Below are 22,019 nucleotides of genomic sequence, written 5' to 3'. Positions count from 1 at the left end.
ATTACAAGCAGAATCTCCTCATGGCATCTTTCTCTTCTTTGATGTTTAACAGCAGCTTCTACCATCTTCTGGATTTAGTTAACTTGTTGTCACACAGTCGTGTTCTCTGTAGGTATCAAGCGTCTTCTGCCCATGTCCTTTCTCTCTGATAAATACTGATTCAATCTGTTCTAAAGCCATAAAGATGGAAAACAACTCAGCTGAAATCTAAAGTGCATTTGCAATTTTCAACCTTGTGACTTGGAACTGCAACTTCAGAACCTGTAATATCTGTTGTTGGATCCTTTGTAGTAAAAATGTGCACATAGTCTGTATATTTACATTCTGTATAACAATAAAACTCACTCAATACATCTGTACTTCTATTTCTTGCCTTAATTTAAAGTGTTTCATGAGAAAAGCTTCTAGCATCCTACAGGGATTATTGGCCATGACAAAAACTGACTTTGGTGTTCTTTCCCGTTCTCAGCAGGTCTGTAGTACTACGTTGATTAGGTGACTATCTCCATGACCTCTCGCATATATTCAGTAATTGACTAGAAGTTGTTTTCTGCATAAATACAGTGGCATTTCTTATTTGTATAGCACATTTCAACAAAAAGGCAAATTCAAAGTGCTTTACATAAAACAGAAAAGGCATCAAGATAAAATGTAAAAGAAACACAAGGCAATATAAAAAGACATTTACATACAGTTGAAAAAAGAGTTAAGTAGAAAATAAAAAATATGCTAAAACAGAAAAAGATAGATAAAACAGCAGAATAAAAGTTACAGTCCAGTGCAAGACATCGAAAGTCTCAAATTTGATTTAATAAAAGGCAAACAGAAAAGTCTTCAGCCTTGATTTAAAAGAAATGAGAGTTGCAGCAGACCTGCAGTTTTCTGAGAGTTTGTTCCAGATATGTGGAGCATAAAAACTGAACACTGCTTGTCCATGTTTAGTTTTGACTCCGAGAACAGAAAGCAGACCTGAACCAGATGAACTGAGAGGTCTGGATAGTTCCTAACATTGAGCACAAAAGCAATAAGCCAGCAATATGTAATATTTCATGCTGAGAAACATTACTGCTGGTAAAACAACTCTATATTAATTGTTGCAAGCCTGAAAACTTGATTTGAAAACTTAAAATTGCCATCATGTATTTTTATTCACCACTAGGAGGCAGCACAGCAACACAACTGTTTTAAAACAACAGTCAGGAGCTCAAATGAACAGTGAAACAAGTTTTTTCTCGCTGTAATGTAATATTTGAGTAAATAAATCAAGTATAAATTTTATGTGACACTAATATGAAGTTTCATCATCCAAATGAGTCAAATCAAGTAGATATCTTTCAACGTTACAGTCTTTTTAGTGCCAAAGTTCCTCTTTTTGTTACTATTCTTCCACCTGCAGCTCAACAGGGAAACACTGTCTGAGGAAACACAAAGAGGGAATTTGATGCTAAAAAGACTGTAAATGTGTCAGATATCCACTTGATATGACTAACTCAGACTGCTGAAGCCTCATATAAGCTTCACAGAGACTTTTAAATGTTTTTTTTTTTCACACTGAATGACTGGATTATGGCCCCAATCACTTACATTGAAAGCACATTTGAAGGGGATCTTTTAATAGCCAGTATGAACAGGGGGAATGATTACTGACTGTTGTTTTAAGACAGACAAAACCTGTGTATATTTATATTTCAGCATCACACTAACATATAAATCTGAGTAGTCTGAGATAATTAAATACCAAAAACCAAAAGTTTACAGCTTCTTTTCCATGGTTACATTCCTTTTGATTTTGCCACTCATAATAATAGAGATATAGAATAGAAATGTTGATGTAAAAGTCTGAGGCCTTTAACTTCCACACAACTGTTGCACTAACTGGTTCACTAACGAATGGCTGGTAGTGGCTACTGTGGTGTAATTTTATAAGACTTGTGATGTACTGAGAGAAAGATAAAAAATGCAATGCAAATGATTACTGTTAAAATGATAAGCATTAAGTAGAAGTGTGTTGAATTATCATTATATTGAATGTATACCTCACAGAAAACTGTGATTGATATAAAGGTACAGAGTATGTTAAAGGTAATCACACTCAGAGCACTGGATGAAAGTATAATTGTGTTTATATTAAACTTCACTTTAAAATAAAAAAAAAAACCTCAAGAAGGGATCGAGAAATAAGGGTAATGGCAAGAAAACTTTTAAAAAATAAAAAGCCAGAAGAAGGATTGAAAATAATGGTGTAAAGTGACCTTGAACCTTGAAAGACCTTGAACAGAGCATAACTGGACAGAACTGGTTGTGCCAGGCATAACCAGCTCAACCCAAAACCTATTTTTGGGACTTTGGGTCTGCAACGGGTGATGTAGAGAGATTACAATTGGCTAGTATGAAGAGGCTGGACAATAGGCGTTCCCTATATAAGGCAAAAGGTATAAAAACTGAGGTGTGGCTTTTGTCCCCCAGAGCATCTGGTGGACCTTGTGTACACTGTAACTGCTCTCCTTTATTGCCTGGCATTAAAGTACATTTTTGCTGTTCAGAACTCTGATTCCTGACAGGTTTAAAGAAAAAAAAAACAACACAAACAATAACATCCACTATTTAAAACCCAACAAAAAAAGTCTTTAACCTCTCATACCATCCTCATCAGTGAATGAAATTTGCTCAGTTGTCATGGAGACAGATCTGTTGACATGTGACAACTCTGGAAAAAGCTACTAAGTGGAAGTGAGTTGGGATTGTTTTGTAAACAGATTTGTTTATCTGTGTATTAAAATACCTTTAAATCACTTTGGGAGTGACAGCCAGTTTCTGTCTGTTAGTGAATTCTTATGGTGCGGCTATTTTTTATTGTTTTTTTTTATATACTTTACATTTATATCAAATTATGTGTCTTTAATGATCACGAGAACATATTTGGTTGTGAAATGGCTCACTTCCTGTTTCTGTGTTGTTGCCACAAGATTCATTCATGAGTCATAGCCAAGGAAGCCAAAATGAGGTTTTGCCAAAACACAGAAAGCTGGAAGTTCTGATCAAATAAATCTGACCAGACTATAACGAAGTTGAGCTGAACTTCGACTGATGATGAGACTGCTATCACTTTGCTATCGACCCCAATATATGCATCAATTCTGTGAACCAATCTCTTGTTTCAAAAAAGTTCATTCTATGGGCTGCTGTTGAAAAAAAAAAGAATTAAAAAGTCACAATAGCCAGATGTCTTTGGTGCTTTGCTCCCTAAATATGAAATTCATATTGTGTCTAAACAGTGTCACTATAATGATGTAAAAGCCTGAAGTAGTCCAGCAAACCTCCCCAACAGAACAGGCGGAGCAACACTGTAAAGAGAGCAGAGCTTTAAAAGTCTAATGAAAACTGAAAGTCTGTCAGAGCGACAGTACAGCTGCAGTCAAGACTAATCTTTCTGTTTCTGTCTGAAGAAAAGACGTCGTTCATCAAGTTTTTGTCAACAACACAGCAATCTCTCCCAAACACTGGTGAGTACAGCTGATGATGTTTACTGTGTAACTGTACCTCTTTTTTCATTCTTCTCTGCAGAATAGAGATAAAAAAAAACAAACAAACTGGACTTAAATACAGACAGAGGTAACAAGGGTATAGGGAACAGGTGACTATGCAGGGAGCTGATTGGCTGGGAGAACAAATGGAATCGGGGCAGGGCTAATGAGGCTGATGAGGGGCAGCTGTGGAGGGAAAAGCAGGCTAACGAGGAGTACAGGAACACAGGAGGGACACACAGAGCAAACAGGCAACCAAAACCCAGAAAACACAATGAAACCACACAAGACTCTGATAGGACCATGACAAGAAAAAAGAAAAGGAATGATTTTTTTTAAACAATGCACTAAACCTTATTTAATATATTGAATAGCAGAATAATAATGGTGTATTTACAATCACTTCAAAAGATAAGTCTCAGGTACAATAATGTAATAATGGGGGAACAAAAAATAAGTCTACAAAATAAGAATACATTAATGGTAATGGATTTGGAATTGTAAAGATATAGTAAGTAAATTAAATTCGAACTGCTTTTAAATACCAGGGATAACACACATTTTTAATCTTTAGGAACTTTCAGGATATGGTGATATGGTGAGACTAATAACATGACACATGCTAAAAATGGTTTAACTAGGATCCTTTATAGGTTAAATTATAGACATGTTGTTGTTCCTAGAGGTGTGCCCGAATACAAATACATTATTAGGCAAAGCACAAATAGTGGGTTTTATACGAATATTTGTTTCATACAAATATTTTAAAAATGATTTGTTGGGGGTGTTCCCCAGAGATAAAGCTGAGCTACTGACACAAGCAAAGTGCTCCCAAGGGACTCTCCATAACCTGTTGTTCCCCTTCTCCTTTCCACAAAGTTAGGTTGTAAAAAATAGGCAATAAATGAAAATAGCAAAGCAATATTTGCCTTTGAAGTTCCTCCCTACACGTTACATGGTGTGCTGTCTCTGTGTTATGGGTGTATAAATAGGTAGAGGTCTTTCTGCAATGAGGTGATGAGTTAAGTTTTAGTTCAGTAGTCAGCGCAGTCGTCTATGATCTGGGAGACTCCAGTTCAAGACCCGATGTGGGGAACTCCTTTGTAAGGTAGTTTATTCATGAACACTTATTGTAACACTTTAATTTTCTAAAATTAAAAGCGTTATAAAAACAAAAACAGGATTTTTAAGCCTCTTTTCACTTTTATTCGAATACAAATACAGATACAAATAATTTTGCTGCCTCAACAAATAGAGAAACAAATACAAATACTGGGATCTCTGCACATCCCTAGTTGTTCCCTGTTCAGGTCGTTCAGTACATTGATTAAGTTGTTTCTTTTATACTGTTATGTACAACTTAAAAAACTCTATTATGTTGAGTAATAATTTATGCCACACATTTACAAAATATTAACACTGTCTCTGCGGGCTGTAATGTAAACCACAGTCACAAATAAGCAAGTTTTCTGCAATTAAAATAATTTTTTTTTCACTCTTTCCCCTTTTCTCTCAGTGTGTAAATATGTCTGCTGCCAGCTGTCTGCTATCTAAAGATCAGTTTCTCTGCTCCATCTGTCTGGATGTGTTCACTGATCCAGTCACCACATCATGTGGACACAACTTCTGCAAAAACTGCATCACTGAATACTGGGATACTAATGACCAGTGTCAGTGTCCCACATGTGCAAAGCTTTTCTACACAAGACCCAAGCTGCGGGTCAACACTTTCATCTCTGAGATGGTTGCTAAGGCCAAACTGTTGGCTGAACAGAAGGCCAGCAGCAGCAGCTCAGAGCAACGAGCTGCCAAACCAGGAGAAGTTCCCTGTGACATCTGTACTGGAACCAAACTGAAGGCCCTGAAGTCCTGCCTGGTGTGTCTGACCTCCTACTGTGAGACTCACCTGGAGCCTCATCTGACAATGTCAGGTCTGAAAAGACATCAGCTGATGGACCCTGTGGAGAACCTGGAGGGCAGGATGTGTATGAAGCACGATAAACCTCTGGAGCTGTTCTGTAAGACCGACCAGACATGTGTCTGCATGCTCTGCTCTGTTTTAGACCACAAGACACATGAGTTTGTTCCTCTGAAAGAAGAATATGAAGGAAAGAAGGCAGAGCTGGGGAAGACAGAGGCTGAAACTCAGCAAATGATTGAGGAGCGTCAAATGATGATTCAGAAGATCAAACACTCAGTCAAGCTAGGTAAAGCAAATGCAGACAGAGAGATAGCAGACAGTGTTCGGGTCTTCAATTTTCTTATGGAGTCTGTTGAGAGAAGCCAGGCAGAGCTCATTGAGACGATTGAAGAGAAGCAAAGAACGACAGAGAAACAGGCTGAAGACTTCATCAAAGAGCTGGAACAGGAAATCTCTGAGCTGATGAAGAGAAGCTCTGAGGCGGAGAAGCTCTCACACTCTGAAGATCACCTCCACCTCCTCCGAAACTTCCCATCCCTGAAAGCTGCTCCACCAACCAAAGACTGGACAGAGGTCAGCGTCCATCCATCATATGAGGGGACTGTGGTGAGAGCTGTGACTCAGCTGGAGGAGACGCTCAGTAAAGAGATGAAGAAGCTGTTTGAGGCTGAGCTGAAGAGGGTCCAGCAGTATGCAGTGGATGTGACTCTTGATCCTGATACAGCACATCCCGATCTCATCCTGTCTCATGAAGGGAAACAAGTAAATCATGGTGATGAGGAGAAGAATCTCCCAGACAATCCAGAGAGATTTTCTACTGGCCTTTGTGTTTTAGGAAATCAAAGTGTATCTTCAGGCAGATTTTACTTTGAGGTTCAGGTTGAAGGGAAAACTGAATGGACTTTAGGAGTGGCCAGAGAGTCAATCAACAGGAAAGGACTAATCACACTGAGTCCTGACGATGGTTACTGGACTATATGGTTGAGATATGGAAATGAGTACAAAGCTTTTGACAACCCTGACGTCCATCTCTCTCTGCAGTCTCAGCCTCAGAAGGTGGGGGTGTTTGTGGATTATGAGGAGGGTCTGGTCTCCTTTTATGACGTAGATGCTGCAGCTCTTATCTACTCCTTTACTGGCTGCTCCTTCACTGAGAAACTCTACCCATTCTTAAATCCTGGGTTTAATGATGATGGTAAAAACTCTGTCCCTCTGATTTTATCTCATCTCAATCACTAAGTAGCCAGAGATTCAGTATTGTACAAAGTAACAAATATAGCTGTGGACTCAGATTGAGTCATGAGCTTTCTGTGTTGAAACATTTTCCCTTCTCAAGCCAAAAGAGGAAATAACTTTATGGCAGGATTTGTGTTAGAACTCCCAGTAGTTGTTGCCCAGATCCTCCTGAGATTCACAGACAATACAGTGCAGTGCATTTACAGAAACTCCCTTGTTCCTGTAGTCTGTATTCTTCATGAAGATAATTTCTTTTATCTCCAGCCATCCATCCATTTGTTATGTGTATGCTTATTGTGAGAATATATCATAAGGCGAGGATATCTTTGAAAATTGGTGACAGTTCTGCTTTCAGTTAGTTTGCCCCAAACTTTTGAGCTATTGTTAATTCTATATCCACAATGACACAGTTTGTGAATCCAGACTAGAATACTGTTTCTCTCATGTGTACATGTAGCACATAATGAAAAGTGCTCCTTCTGCTAATTAGCACATTTAGCATGCTGTTAATGCTGCCTCTGCCTGACCAGTAGCTCATGTTATATTGATAAGACATGGTAGTAAATGTAGGTAATATTTACATTGTGATAACAGGGAAGGCACATGTCTATGGCATCGATGACGGCTTCACTTCATTTAGATATTTTAGTAAGCCAAAGCAGTTAACCAGTATACATAACTACGGCCCCACACTGGCATGATTACAGTAATTTGAATACAGCCATTTACCTGCTGTGGATATAAGTTACACTTGTCAGAAGTCAAAAAGTCGAGAAAGTTCTCCCATAAATATTCAGCCTGTTTGAGACATGACACTGGGTCTATATTGTTTGCTAAATGAATATCTGCTACTGTACTGACTAAATTCAAAGTTAGCAGTCGAATGATAAGAAAATAAGTACTGTTTTATTTTCTTGTTAAAATAAGATCTGCTCGGCTCAATCAGCTTTTGTAAGGGGGAATATACTGTAGATTAATTCCTACTTACTGTATGTTTGCACAACTTCATTTTGTTATTGTTAAATTCAACTGCACGTGCTTTGTTTCATCTTGAAAACAGTCTTTAAAATGTAATTGCACTACAGTTTGCTGGGCCCTCTGCACATCCCTAGTCTCCACTGGTGTCAAATCATTACAAACTATTGTAACACAAGTTGGAAGCACATTTATTTGTGAACTTTTGAGACAGTCCTCACAGTGAGATAGATGTAATTTTGCCCCCTTAACTTTGGCTAATCATAGCATACAGCATGTGCGCTTATTCAAATTAACCAATCACCTTTCTTAAGTTTTAAAGGAGGGAGAAGTGTTTGGTATGACCTGCAACAAAAATGCCTTTCACAATCTCCCAAAACCCAAGTTACATCTTCAAATGTCTGAACTGTATTGAATGTATTAATGTACTTAATTAATGTATTATTGTCATGTATTGAATTGAATTGATTTGACGCTGAGGTGAAAAGGGTACGACACAGAGAAACTGAAGAAAGGAGGTTGTTTCCTGTTGTTCATATTTGAGATTAAGTTTCATATTTTCTTTGCAACATGGCACTGATGTAAATTTGTTACGAGATACTATATATACTTTATAAAAGAAACTGAAAAAAACAGAAAAGTTGACTTTGTATTAATTTCTGCTTGACTTGTAACTTCTTATATTCCTAATAAAAAGTTCTTTATAAAAAATCTGATTTATCATTCACTTTTAATGGTTATGTATAAAATCTGCTTTGGCTCAGGACCAAAGGGATTTTAGTTTTTGGGAGCTTCCCTCCCTGAAACTATCAGCAGGCACAGACAGTTTGCAAGGGAGGTGGAAAACTGTCATGCTTTGCTGCTCTAAGCCTGGGGAGAGGGTGAAAGAGGAAGTTGAATGTGCAGCACTGGTAAAAGTGAGGAACATCAAGGCCCTGCAGGGAGTTAGAAAGCATCAGTGGACGGACACCTGAAGGAGCTTCATAAGCCCCTTCTCCTCTAGCCCTGATGCTGATCTGAGTGAAGCACCAATTTTAGGCATTTTGTCCAAATAAAACTGCTTCTCTCATACAAATGTTGAACATATTAAATCTTCACAGGGCAGGAGAACTTCTCAGCAGTAGTTCGGGAGATTTTACAACAATCTGAGGCGACATGGAGATGCAGATGAAGTAGGTACCGGCCTGATAATCACACTGAATTTCCATTTTCTTTCACTTCATTTCATTTCATTCAGTCTGACATCATGTTCATGTTCACTGATTTCTGCTTGAGAGGGGGGTTCATTTGTTTTGTTTTGCCTTAACCAACAACATTTTCAGTCGACACAGAAGCTGTGGTAGTGGTTGCTAGTAGCAGTTAACATTTTCATGGATGTAGATATTGTTATGGCTCAGAAATATGACATCCCCATTCTTAATCCCACATGCAAAGCTCTGATTGGCTCTGTTGGGTCATACCGGTTTAAGTTACTGAGGTACAGAGAGGGGCGGACAGGCAATCTGGACAGTCTGTCAAAGAATGGTCTCTGCTGGAGTCATGAGTATACAGAAGAAAAGTTAAGTGAAGCTGATCCCTTGATTAGTATTTTCACGCTACTGAGAAAAAGTCGTTTTGAAGGGAAACTGCTGTGGCTTGACACCAATGAAACCATAGAAAGGTAGAAACATCATTCAAAAGAAACAACCAGAAGACTTAGACAGTTTTCCTGTGTTGATAATGACGCATGTTTTATGTAAGACTATTAGCAGCATTACAGGGTGGATTTCGACTCAACCACACAAAAGAGGCTGAGAGTATAATCTGACTGGAGGCTGAGCTGCTCCGTAACTGGGCCTGAGACCAGGTAGAAAAAGAGGATGGAGTCACAACACCTGTGAACGGGAAAGAAAAGACCTTTTTCACAACAGACATTTTGACTTGTCAAAGTAGGAAAAGCACAATTGAAATTAAAACACTGATGTTCACTCATTAACAAGGCTTACTGGGACAATTAATGCAATAGAGCCAATATTAATGTTATAATTTACACCTGTGCTGTTCTTGCTCTGATAAGTCAAAATGTCTGTTGTGAAAAGGGTCTATCGGACACTTACCCAAAATATAAATTGAGTTTTCTGAGGTAGGGGGGACCTCAAGTTCAAAAACATCACAAAATAATGCAGCAACCTCCTGATACAGGTGGAAACACATTTATCACAATCGCTCAGATGATATCATCATCTCAATCTAATTAATCAATCAGCTCACCTAAGTGTTACATGAAGAACAACGGTTGGTTTGTCCTGCATCCAGTGAACATCTGTACATCTTAAAAACTGACAAGTTTAATAATGATCACCACTGATCCATGAAAACCTTATAATAATCTTGTAATTGCAAAAACTGTATCCGTGAACCATATATTACTATGTAAAAACATGCTGATAAATCATATTCACTGGGATTAAAACTCAAAGTGTTCATTATAAGTTTAGTCTGATGTTACTCATTTAATTTCAAGATATATATTTTTTATCTTAAATAAACATATTCATGTGAAGGTTTTGATTATTTGTTAAAAGGACCATTAATATGACATAGATGAACAGAGTGAATGGCAGGAGGGAATAGGGAGGTTTTGGATTTGATTTTTGTTTGCCTTTGATACTGATGAAAGTTTTTTTCTTTTGGTTTGATTTTTTAATTTTATAACTGGCAGAGATAAGACAATTGTGTATTCATTTTTTATTTGACCTGTCTGTTTATATCTATAATAAAAAAAATCTACCATATTCAGTTTTCATGACTTTGTTTGAAATCTGCTCTGTCACATGCAGGATTGATATTTTTACAGTTACAAAATTTATTAAATTGATCATGTGCTGTCTGGTACATACATCACTGTATGTGTGATTATCCTCATAAAAATGTACTTTAACAGGTCAAACATCACTGCACTCAAAGCAAAACAGATTATTTAAAACTTTGACATGATTCCTGTTTCAAAAGTAACAGCTTTTCTGCTGAATTCACAATTTAACATCCTCTTTTTTATTTTGCCAGTGTGTGATCACTAACCAGTGACCCAATATAACCTTATACAATAAACTATTGCTGTGAATTTCAAAATCGGTTAAATAATGACAAACCAATGGTGGAATTGAGGCTATAGAAAAACAGAGCTACATTACACACATTTGTTGTCTTGAACAAATTCATCTTGGACCAAAAATATGTCACTAAAATCATGTTGAAACCTTAAACCTGAATTTAAGTGAGGAAATGAGTAACAGTTAAAAGAAAAAGAAAAGGTTTCATTTTCCCTGAAATTACGCTCTCAGGCGGCTGCCCATCGTTCCAGTCATGATACAACCCTAAGCAAGATTAACCAATCAAATCTGATCTGCTGCTGGAAAGTCCACCTTTTGAGAGTTTGGAGAGGAACGTCACAGCAAAAGGAGGCCAGCCTCAACTGAGATTCTTCAAATGAAACTGAAAGTTTGTCAGAGTCAAGATCAGTCTCTCTGTTTCTCTCTAAAGAAAAACTGAGTTCATCAGGCCTTTTCCAACAGACTCTCTGCCAAACACATGTGAGTACAGTTGATCATATTTACTCTGTTTGAACCACATTAAAACATGACAAAGTTCTCCATGTTTATTTGTTAAGTCATGAATGGTAAAGCTATCAAAGGTAAAACGCAGATAATTTGCATTCTTTCATTCTACATACACATATCTGTAAAGAATTAAAAACCCAAACTGTAGTGTAATTACATTTTAAAAGGTGGTTTTCAAGATGAAAGGAAGTATCCCTCCCAATTTGAAAAGTGTGGGACGCACCATTTAATCAGCTATAATTTAAAAAAGAAATTGTGAGCCTTTCAGCTTTGTACTTTATATTTTTTAAAAATGTTTATCCTCTAGCTGAGAAAAACTTGATCCTTCCCCTTTTTTCAACAACTAAAGTCAGCTGTTTTCAGGCAGGAACTTCTTGACAACTGGATGATTCTGTTAATCTTGTTATCTACATGGTTTTGTCACTTAAAAGTTACCAGATTTAATATATTTTTCCTTATTGGCATTTCTGTAGAAAAAGTCGTTCAGCTGCACCAGTGTTTGTTGTTCGTGAACACTTGATTAGATGTGATTTTCAAAGTTTTTTGTATAAAATTGAAATCAAACAATGTTTTAGAATGATAATACATCTGGCTGTTCCCATTTTCCAATATCAGCACAGTCGCTATGTCTCTCCCTTTGTCACTCCTATTACTGTAGTTAACAAGTGGCTGTAACTTGCTCTGGTCAAAAGGGAACTTTTGAGTAACAGATGCCATCTGCTGTTTTTAATGCATAATAACATTTAAATGTTCCTTCTAGGACTTGAAACTCAAACTTTTGTCATTAGGATTTCAATTGAGACTTCCTTGTCTTGACTTAGAACTAGCGTCTCAAAATTAGAGATTTCAAAACAGTGACTTAGTCTGACTTCTTTGTATTTCTTAAATATTCCAGTTGAGTAAACGTCTTTAAGCAGGTGGCTTGTTGTTTTCTGCTGGTGGCTTGTCATCTTCTATGTGAAGTCAACTAATCCCTAATCCATTTTTCCCCTCAATTATTTTATCAAACAAGTAACATGATTTTTTTTTCACATTTCCATATTTGTTCCCAGTGTGTAGATATGTCTGCTGCCAGCTGTCTGCTATCTGAAGATCAGTTTCTGTGCTCCATCTGTCTGGATGTGTTCACTGATCCAGTCACCACACCATGTGGACACAACTTCTGCAAAAACTGCATCAATGAACACTGGAATATAAAAGTCCCATGGCAGTGTCCCATGTGTAAAGAGATTTTTACCACACGACCTGAGCTACACAAAAACACTTTCATCTCTGAGATGGTTTCTCAGTTCAGACAGGAAGCTCAACAGAAAGCCAGCAGCAGCAGATCAGAGCAACAAGCTGCCAAACCAGGAGAAGTTCCCTGTGACGTCTGTACTGGAACCAAACTGAAGGCCCTGAAGTCCTGTCTGGTGTGTCTGACTTCCTACTGTGAGACTCACCTGGAGCCTCATCTGACAGTTTCAGGCCTGAAAAGACATCAGCTGATGGACCCTGTGGAGAACCTGGAAGACAGGATGTGTATGAAGCACGATAAACCTCTGGAGCTGTTCTGTAAGACTGACCAGACATGTGTCTGCATGCTCTGCTCTGTTTTAGACCACAAGACACATGAGTTTGTTCCTCTGAAAGAAGAATATGAAGGAAAGAAGGCAGAGCTGGGGAAGACAGAGGCTGAAATTCAGCAGATGATCCAGAAGAGACAACTGAAGATTCAAGAGATCAAACGGTCAGTCAACTTCAGCAAAGGAAATGCAGAGAAAGAAATAGCAGAAGGTGTTCAGGTCTTCACAACTCTGATGCAGTCTGTTGAGAGAAGCCTGAATGAGTTCATTGACATGACTGAAGAGAAGCAAAGAACGACAGAGAAACAGGCTGAAGACTTCATCAAAGAGCTGGAACAGGAAATCTCTGAGCTGAAGAAGAGGAGCTCTGAGGTGGAGAAGCTCTCACGCTCTGAAGACCACCTCCACCTCCTCCAAAACTTCCTGTCCCTGAAACCTGCTCCACCCACCAAAGACTGGACAGAGGTCAGTGTCCGTCCACCATCATATGAGGGGACTGTGGTGAGAGCTGTGACTCAGCTGGAGGAGACACTCAGAAATGAGATGAAGAAGCTGTTTGAGGCTGAGCTGAAGAGAATCCAACGATATGCCGTGAATGTGACTCTTGATCCTGATACAGCAAATCCTCATCTCATCCTGTCTGATGATGAGAAACAAGTAAATCACGGAGATGTAAAGAAAGATCTCCCAGAAAATCCAGAAAGATTTTCCAATTGTATTAGTGTTTTAGGAAAGCAGAGTTTCTCTTCAGGCAGATTTTACTTTGAGGTTCAGGTTAAATGGAAGACTAAATGGACTTTAGGAGTGGCCAGAGAGTCGATCAACAGGAAAGAAAACATCCCACTGAGCCCTCAGGATGGTTACTGGACTATATGTTTGAGAAATAGAAATGAGTACAGTGCTTGTAATAACTCTTTAGTCCGTCTCTCTCTGGAGTCTCGGCCTCAGAAGGTGGGGGTGTTTGTGGATTATGAGGAGGGTCTGGTCTCCTTTTATGATGCATATACTGCACAGCTTATCTGCTACTTTACTGGCTGCTCCTTCACTGAGAAACTCTACCCATACTTCAGTCCCTGTCCTAATGATGATGGTAAAAACTCCGCCCCTCTGATCATCTGTCCTGTCAATCAAACTGAGTAGAGTAATCACCTGTTTTATTTCATGAAATGATTAATTCTCTTTGAAGAGAGCAAATATACATATCCGCAGTCGTATACTGTGTACTGTACACTTTCTTGTTTACTAAGAGTTAACAAAAGCATTTTATTATATGCTTGTTTACAGTTCTAGCAGAAATCATATTTTCAAAGAAACCACAATTTTCAATTTGAAGTAGAACCACAGAAAACAAAGTGTGAATATTTCACAGTGTCATAAAGCTTCATTGTAGAGTTCAGCCGAGACCATGACTCCACAGAATATGTGTCAATATTTTACAGAGTGTAATAAGTGCTGAAACACTTGACAACAGAATGACGGATAAAGGATTTTCTTATTTCATCTGAGGTTTGTTTAGTTTCTGTCCACTTTGGCCAATTTGTTTGTTTGAATACTGATAAGATTGATTATGATTTAAAGAAATCTGTAAATGTGTGATTGTAAAAACCTGTAAACTAAACTATGTCTGTAGTTTTAATGTAAAGCTTTAAAAACATGGCCTGAGTAAGCAGTGACTTGTTGAACACCAAACACAAAAAATAAAACCTGGTTTACAGAGAAGCTGTGTTTGTGTTTCTGTTACAGTTCATTAACAATCACAGATGTTTTTCTGCTTTCTTTACCAAACACTTATTAGTCTACATATGCAGCTTTGTATCATCATGTTTCAATATTTTCTCTCTGCACTGCTTGTTGTTTTTTTCTAGTTGACTTACAATCTGTTGAGAGGCTTGTTTTCTACTGAAGTAGAATATCCAGCATTAACAAACGTTCAATAAGGTTTTTAAACTTTATGCTAACTGTACAGTTACCAATATTTCAATTAAAACATACATCAGTGCTTTGTATCACCTAAAAACATTCCTACATTTTATATTATGTTTCATTTAACACTGTCGTGACGTGGTTACCCTGCACTTCTTCAGCTCTTCAGCAGAAAATGTTTCTCCATAAACACAAAGTATAAATAAATACCATAACAGACACTGTGTTTGGGAGAAACAACTGAGATAAATATAGAGTAGCTAAAACGATGAGCCCAAACTTACTGTACTGTTGCCAAGATGTTTAATTTGATCTAAAATATAAGACCAAATTAACAGATGTTTAGATGGATGTTTGTACCACCTCTGGATTTTGCAACAGCTTTCACATCAACAGAACAAACAAACTTTCACATCAATTGAGCTCAAGATTCTCCAATCAGTCTGAGTGTGAAAACACTGCAACACACCTGAAACTTCTCTGTGATTGAATATAATATTACTTTGGGATTAGTGGTAGAGGTAACACCATATCAAAAACTTTATTTTACATTGCATTATATTACTTTTATCACTATATAAAAATTAGATCCACAAGGATATGTGTTGTTCCTGTGTTCACTTGAGATCAATTCAAGTAGTATTACACAATTTTATCTAATCAACCATTAAAACCTGGAGGACATTATAAAACATCTGAAATCCTGCTGCCTTGATATTCTGTCTACAGACTTTTTCAGAATTGTTTCTAATTGCATGGCCTCAGATCTTCTACAGACTGTCAACATGTCTCTTCTCTCAGGTGTCTTCCCACAGGCCCTGAAAACTGCTGTCATCAATCCACTCTTTAAAAAAGAACAATCTAGACACTTCATTGATGAGCAACTATAAGCACATATCAAACCTCCCATTTTAGTGAGAGTAAAATCAGGTGATGATGTCTTCCAGTCAGGATTTCGACCACACCACAACACTGAGACTGCTCTTGTTAAGGTCCTCAATGACATACACTTAAACACCGACAGTGGCAGAATTACAGTATTAGTATTACTGGATCTCAGTGCCACATTTGACACGGTCGACCACAACATATTACTAGACGGGCTGGAAAACTGGGTGGGAATTTCTGGCACAGTATTGAACTGGTTTGAATCCCACTTAAAGGACAGGGACTACTTTGTGTCTCTAGGTTATTACATATCTGAGTGGACAAAAAGGACATGGAGTTCCCCAAGGCTCCATTCTGGGGCCTCTTCTGTTCAACATCTACATGCTCCCACTGGCTCAGATTATGGAAAACAACAAAATATGTTACCATCATTATGCAGTCAACACACAAATTTACATAAGGATATCACCAGGGGACTATGGTCCAATACAAGCACTGAATACGTGCATTGAACAAATCAACGATTGGATGTGCCAGAATTTTCTTCAATTAAACAAAGATAAAACTGAAATTATTGTTTTTGGAGCCAAGGAAGAACGATTAAAAGTCAGCACTCAGCTTCAATCAATAATGTTAAAAACCATAAACTAAGCCAGAAATCTTGGTGTAGTCATGGACTCAGACCTGAATTTCAACAGTCACATTAAGACAATTGCAAAGTCAGCCTACTATCACCTGAAGAATATATCAAGAATTAAAGGACTTATGTCTCAGCAGGATTTGGAAAAACTTTTCCATTCATTTATCTTCAGTAGGCTGGACTACTGTAACGCTGTCTTCACAGGTCTCCCTAAAAAATCGATCAGACAGCTGCAGCTGATTCAGATGCTGCTGCTTGAGTCCTCACTAAGACCAAGCAAGTGGATCATAGAACTCCAGTTCTCAGATCTTTACACTGGCTTCCTGTCTGTCAAAGAATTGATTTTAAAATGCTACTGTTACTTTATAAAGCATAAAATGATTTAGGGCCAAAATATATTTCTGATCTGCTGCTAAGTTATGAACCATCCAGACCTCTCAGGTGGTCTGGATCAGGTCTGCTTTCTGTTCCCAGAGTCAAAACTAAACATGGAGAAGCAGCGTTCAGTTTTTATGCTCAACATATCTGGAACAAAGTCCCAGAAAACTGCAGGTCTGCTGCAACTCTCTTTTAAATCACAGCCGAAGACTTTTCTGTCTGCCTTTTAATAAACCAAATTTGAGGGTTAATATCTTGCATTGTACTGTAACTTTTATCTTATCTTATTTTAAGCTTATTTTTTTATTTCTAATTTAACACTTTTTAATTGTATTTAAATGTCTTTTTATATTGCCTTGTGTTGCTTTTATATTCTGTCTTGATGCCTTTTATGTTCAATGTAAAACACTTTGAATTGCCGTGTTGTTGAAATGTGATGTACAAATAAACTTGTCTTGCGTAATGAGAGAGGGCACAAACTTCTTGGCACAAATTGTGATTTAAAGCAAAGGAGCAGATAAGGAACATAAAGCATAATACAGAAATGGTTTCTGCATAAGGTTGAATAAAATGATCCTTTGGTTGTTTTTAACCGTCTTTCACCTCGTTTTATGAAGTAAATCTGAAGAGGTTTGTGGAAGTAGAAGTTAAAAAATGTGTTTTTTAAATAACTGTTGATTTAACAGCAATGTTGACTAGACTACATTTGTTGAACTCGATTCAAGGAAAAGAGAAAAAGAAGTTAATAATTACATGAAAACCTCAGCAGTAAAAACTAGCTGCCTGTACAGTTCAGTGCTTGGCCATCCAAAACCTTTACTTTAACTTTAAATCAAAGGCAGGATGTGTTTGTTGGTTTTTTTCTCCTTTTTATTTTGACCACCTTATGCAAAACCTCAAACTTTCAACACACATAATTAAACTAAGCAATGACTTTTCATGTCTTAGTCTCTCACATGTCAGGTACAGTACTACCTTTGATCCATGATATTTCACAATAATCTTGTTAATCAGAACGAGGAAACAATCTCAATAACAGAGCTGCAGTAAGAGGAGGAGCAACACTGGAAAGATAAGAGAGCTGCAACGTCACTCTGCATAAATGAAACTATAAGTTTGTCAGAGCAATAGCAGAGCTGCAGTCGAGTCTCTCCACTTCTGTCCAAATAAAAATTAAACTGAGTTCATCAAGTCTTTCTCAACAACACAGCAGAGTCTCTGCCAAACACTGGTGAGTACAACTGATCATATTTAATGTGAGAAATTCAGTTACACTGAACCTCTGTGGTTCAGTGTAACTGAATCTCTGTGGTTTGGAGTTTAGTTTCACTTCTATCTTCCTGGTCTTATTACTATTTACTGATCACTTCCTACAGACACACTGCATTCTATTTCCTGTAGCTGTTTCACATTAAAAAGCTTTTCATCAACAGGCAGCAGCTTTTATTGTGAAGCAGCTGGAGGTAATAAAAGGTGATTATTACCAAGTTAACAAAGCTTTGTTAGCAGTGCTATTCTTCTATAAGAGTTGGTCTACACAACAAGATATGGACATATTCTGTGTTATGTTGTCAGTGGTTCATTTTAAAGATTATAAGGAAGAATAGTACAAGCAGAAACAGCCACAATGAGCTGTTAGATAAATGTTGCAGCCAAGGACTCAGGCAGATGCAGGACTGTCGTGCAACTAGCAATGTCTTAATTTTGCTTCAAACATCGAAAACAAAGCAGTCTATGCTCACTCTTACAATCTGGCAGCACACTTTCTCTGCTGCTAAAGACAAATGTCTTCTTCTCTTGGCTACCATGACAACAACAACAACAGTTTTCTTCTTCTCCTTCACAACTCGCTTTTTCCGCCTCAACAGCATAACCTGATGGCGGGAACCAGACAGCGCAGCCACAAACAATACTGAATGAAATACAAACTCACAAACACTGTATCCTGGAAAGACATTCAGGATTATCTACATTGCCTGCAGACATGAACCTTTTTGCAGTTTAAATTTAACCCATTAGATTAATTAAATTCTGCAAATTAACCTGTTAAACTCAAATAAATTAAAAAAGAAAATAAATTGGGGGGTCTCTGATTTAACAGTAGGGAATGCCCTCGTTAACAAATATAAAATATCTTACTGATATCCATTGACCCCTCACATAAACAGCTGCAGATGACAGTCTCTTAGTGTGTTTGTGCAAACCAGCTCACATAAAACACGTCATCAAAGTAAACAACAACTTTAAACTCACCATGCAGCCTTGTGGATAACTGTTTGAGCTGCCAGCATGACTTAAATGATCACGGTTGCTAAAGGCTTGGTGAGTATGTCCCCACGCTTATTGAAACACAGCATATATGATTGTAATTACTTTACCTACTATGATATGCTATACTTGATAAAACAATAATCATCTTTCGTTTTAAACAAATTATATGATGTGTTTCTTTCCTGCTTTCACACTACATATGTAGATATGTCTGCTGTCAGCTGTCTGCGATCTGAAGATCAGTTTCTGTGCTCCATCTGTCTGGATGTGTTCACTGATCCAGTCACCACACCATGTGGACACAACTTCTGCAAAAACTGCATCACTGAACACTGGAACAGTAATGACCAGTATCTGTGTCCGATGTGTAACAAGGTTTTCAACAAAAGACCTGAGCTTCATGTCAACACATTGTTCTCTGAGATGGTTTCTCAGTTCAGACAGGAAGCTCAACAGAAAGCCAGCAGCAGCAGCTCAGAGCAACAAGCTGCCAAACCAGGAGAAGTTCCCTGTGACGTCTGTACTGGAACCAAACTGAAGGCCCTGAAGTCCTGTCTGGTGTGTCTGACCTCCTACTGTGAGACTCACCTGGAGCCTCATCTGACAATGTCAGGTCTGAAAAGACATCAGCTGATGGACCCTGTGGAGAACCTGGAAGACAGGATGTGTATGAAGCACGATAAACCTCTGGAGCTGTTCTGTAAGACTGACCAGACATGTGTCTGCATGCTCTGCTCTGTTTTAGACCACAAGACACATGATGTTGTTCCTCTGAAAGAAGAATATGAAGGAAAGAAGGCAGAGCTGGAGAAGACAGAGGCTGAAATTCAGCAGATGATCCAGAAGAGACGACTGAAGATTCAAGAGATCAAACACTCGGTTGACCTCAGTAAGGAAGATGCAGACAGAGAGATAGCAGAAGGTGTTCAGGTCTTCACCGCTCTGAAGGAGTCTGTTGAGAGAAGCCAGGCAGAGCTGATTGAGACGATTGAAGAGAAGCAAAGAACGACAGAGAAACAGGCTGAAGACTTCATCAAAGAGCTGGAACAGGAAATCTCTGAGCTGATGAAGAGAAGCTCTGAGGTGGAGAAGCTCTCATGCTCCAAAGACCACCTCCACCTCCTCCAAAACTTCCCCTCCCTGAAAGCTGCTCCACCCACCAAAGACTGGACAGAGGTCAGCGTCCGTCCATCATATGAGGGGACAGTGGTGAGAGCTGTGGCTCAGCTGGAGGAGATGGTCATTAAAGAGATGAAGAAGCTGGTTAAAGCTGAGCTGAAGAGGGTCCAGCAGTATGCAGTGGATGTGACTCTTGATCCTGATACAGCAAATCCCTGGCTCATCCTGTCTGATGATGGGAAACAAGTAAACTGTAGTGATGTGATGAAGAATCTCCCAAACAACCCAAAGAGATTTTCTATAAATCCCTGTGTGTTAGGAAAGCAGAGTTTCTCTTCAGGCAGATTTTACTTTGAGGTTCAGGTTAAAGAGAAGACTAAATGGACTTTAGGAGTGGCCAGAGAGTTGATCAACAGGAAGGGAAAAGTCACGCTGAGTCCTCAGAATGGTTACTGGACTATATGGTTGAGAAATGGAAATGAGTACAAAGCTCTTGCTGACCCTTCAGTTCGTCTCTCTCTGAAGTCTCAGCCTCAGAAGGTGGGGGTGTTTGTGGATTATGAGGAGGGTCTGGTCTCCTTTTATGACGTAGATGCTGCAGCTCTTATCTACTCCTTTACTGGCTGCTCCTTCACTAAGAAACTCTACACATTCTTCAGTCCCTGTAATCATGATGGTGGTACAAACTCCGCCCCTCTGATCATCTGTCCTGTCAATCAAACTGAATAATCACTTGTTTTATATTAGGAAATGATTAATTCTCTTTGAAGAGAGCAAATGTACCTATCCACAGTCGTATACTGTGTACTGTACACTTTCTTGTTTATTAAGAGTTAACAAAAGCATTTTATTATATGCTTGTTTACAGTTCTAGCAGAAATCATATTTTCAAAGAAACCACAATTTTCAATTTGAAGTGGAACCACAGAAAACAAAGTGTGAATATTTCACAGTGTCATAAAGCTTCATTGTAGAGTTCAGCCAAGACCATGACTCCACAGAATACGTTTCAATATTTTACAGGCTGTAATAAGTGCTGAAACACTTGACAACAGAACAACGGATAAAGGATTTTCTTATTTCATCTGAGGTTTGTTTAGTTTCTGTCCACTTTGGCCAATGTGAAATGTAAGTGTACTTTACAAGTATACGTTGTACATTCAGGGGTTATTTTTGTGGGTTTATGGCTGTTAACTATGTATTTATCTTGCTCTATTTTATGTTTTCTGTCAATAGTCATAGCCCACAGCCGTATTTTTTGTTATTGTTGTTGTTTTTCATTTAAATAATTTTTTGTGTTAAATCTGCAACAAGATGTGAAAGCACATGAGCTGCTCTCTTGCTCACTCTGTTAAAATTACCTGTTGCAAACGTGGTCAACAATAAAATTAAAGCTACGAGAACCTGTGAGTAATTGTGTCCTGCGTGGCATCTAATTCCACGGGCTACACATACATACACACACACATATATATATTGGGTCTGGAGGTCACACATAATGTGGCCAAAACCACCTCCTGGCCGCCAGTCTAAACACACCATTGGACTGACATGCCATGACCAAAAGAACCAATCTAATTCCACCAAAACAAATATCATATCATATACACATATATAATACATACACACACCCATATACATCCACACAAATAATGTAATATATGATAATGCACACGCACACACACACACACAAATGTAGTTGAATTAAATTAAAATATGTACAGAAGTAATAATAATAATGATAATAATCCAGTGCTTTTCTAGACCCAAAGCACCAATTGACAGTGATACAAAAACAAAAACATTCAGCATAAAAGCACATAACATTGTAGTAACAGGCAGTGGCAGATGAGAAGACTTCTAACAGCTGTTGTTTAAAGCATGTTTAAAAAGGTGTGTTTTAAAAAGTTTTTTAAAACTAAAAAGACTGTGTGTGATCCTGAGTTCTTCAGGCAGAACGTTCCAGAATTGGGGGAAACT

At 38.1% G+C, this 22,019-nt stretch overlaps 3 protein-coding genes across 3 annotated transcripts; all 3 read left to right on the top strand.

Moving 5' to 3' along the window:
* The first annotated feature begins 2,837 nt into the window (after positions 1-2,837).
* On the top strand, positions 2,838-8,310 carry LOC137180307 (E3 ubiquitin-protein ligase TRIM21-like). The gene is made up of 2 exons (XM_067585623.1): positions 2,838-3,503; positions 5,041-8,310. The coding sequence occupies exon 2, from the start codon at positions 5,050-5,052 to the stop codon at positions 6,682-6,684; it is 1,635 nt and encodes a 544-aa protein (XP_067441724.1). The 5' UTR covers positions 2,838-3,503; positions 5,041-5,049; the 3' UTR covers positions 6,685-8,310.
* Positions 8,311-11,016: 2,706 nt separating this feature from the next.
* On the top strand, positions 11,017-14,539 carry LOC137180306 (E3 ubiquitin-protein ligase TRIM21-like). Its single transcript, XM_067585621.1, has 2 exons — positions 11,017-11,228; positions 12,308-14,539. The coding sequence occupies exon 2, from the start codon at positions 12,317-12,319 to the stop codon at positions 13,958-13,960; it is 1,644 nt and encodes a 547-aa protein (XP_067441722.1). The 5' UTR covers positions 11,017-11,228; positions 12,308-12,316; the 3' UTR covers positions 13,961-14,539.
* Positions 14,540-17,769: 3,230 nt separating this feature from the next.
* LOC137180305 (E3 ubiquitin-protein ligase TRIM21-like) lies at positions 17,770-21,732 on the top strand. The gene has a single exon (XM_067585620.1). It carries the CDS (start codon positions 19,128-19,130, stop codon positions 20,766-20,768), a length of 1,641 nt encoding a protein of 546 aa, XP_067441721.1. The 5' UTR covers positions 17,770-19,127; the 3' UTR covers positions 20,769-21,732.
* The last annotated feature ends 287 nt before the right edge of the window (positions 21,733-22,019 follow it).

Source organism: Thunnus thynnus, chromosome 3, assembly GCF_963924715.1.
Source record: "Thunnus thynnus chromosome 3, fThuThy2.1, whole genome shotgun sequence".
In the NCBI taxonomy this organism is placed as follows: domain Eukaryota; kingdom Metazoa; phylum Chordata; class Actinopteri; order Scombriformes; family Scombridae; genus Thunnus; species Thunnus thynnus.
The sequence above is the reverse complement of the archived record's forward strand: the minus strand, read 5'-3'. Positions and strand labels throughout refer to the sequence as shown.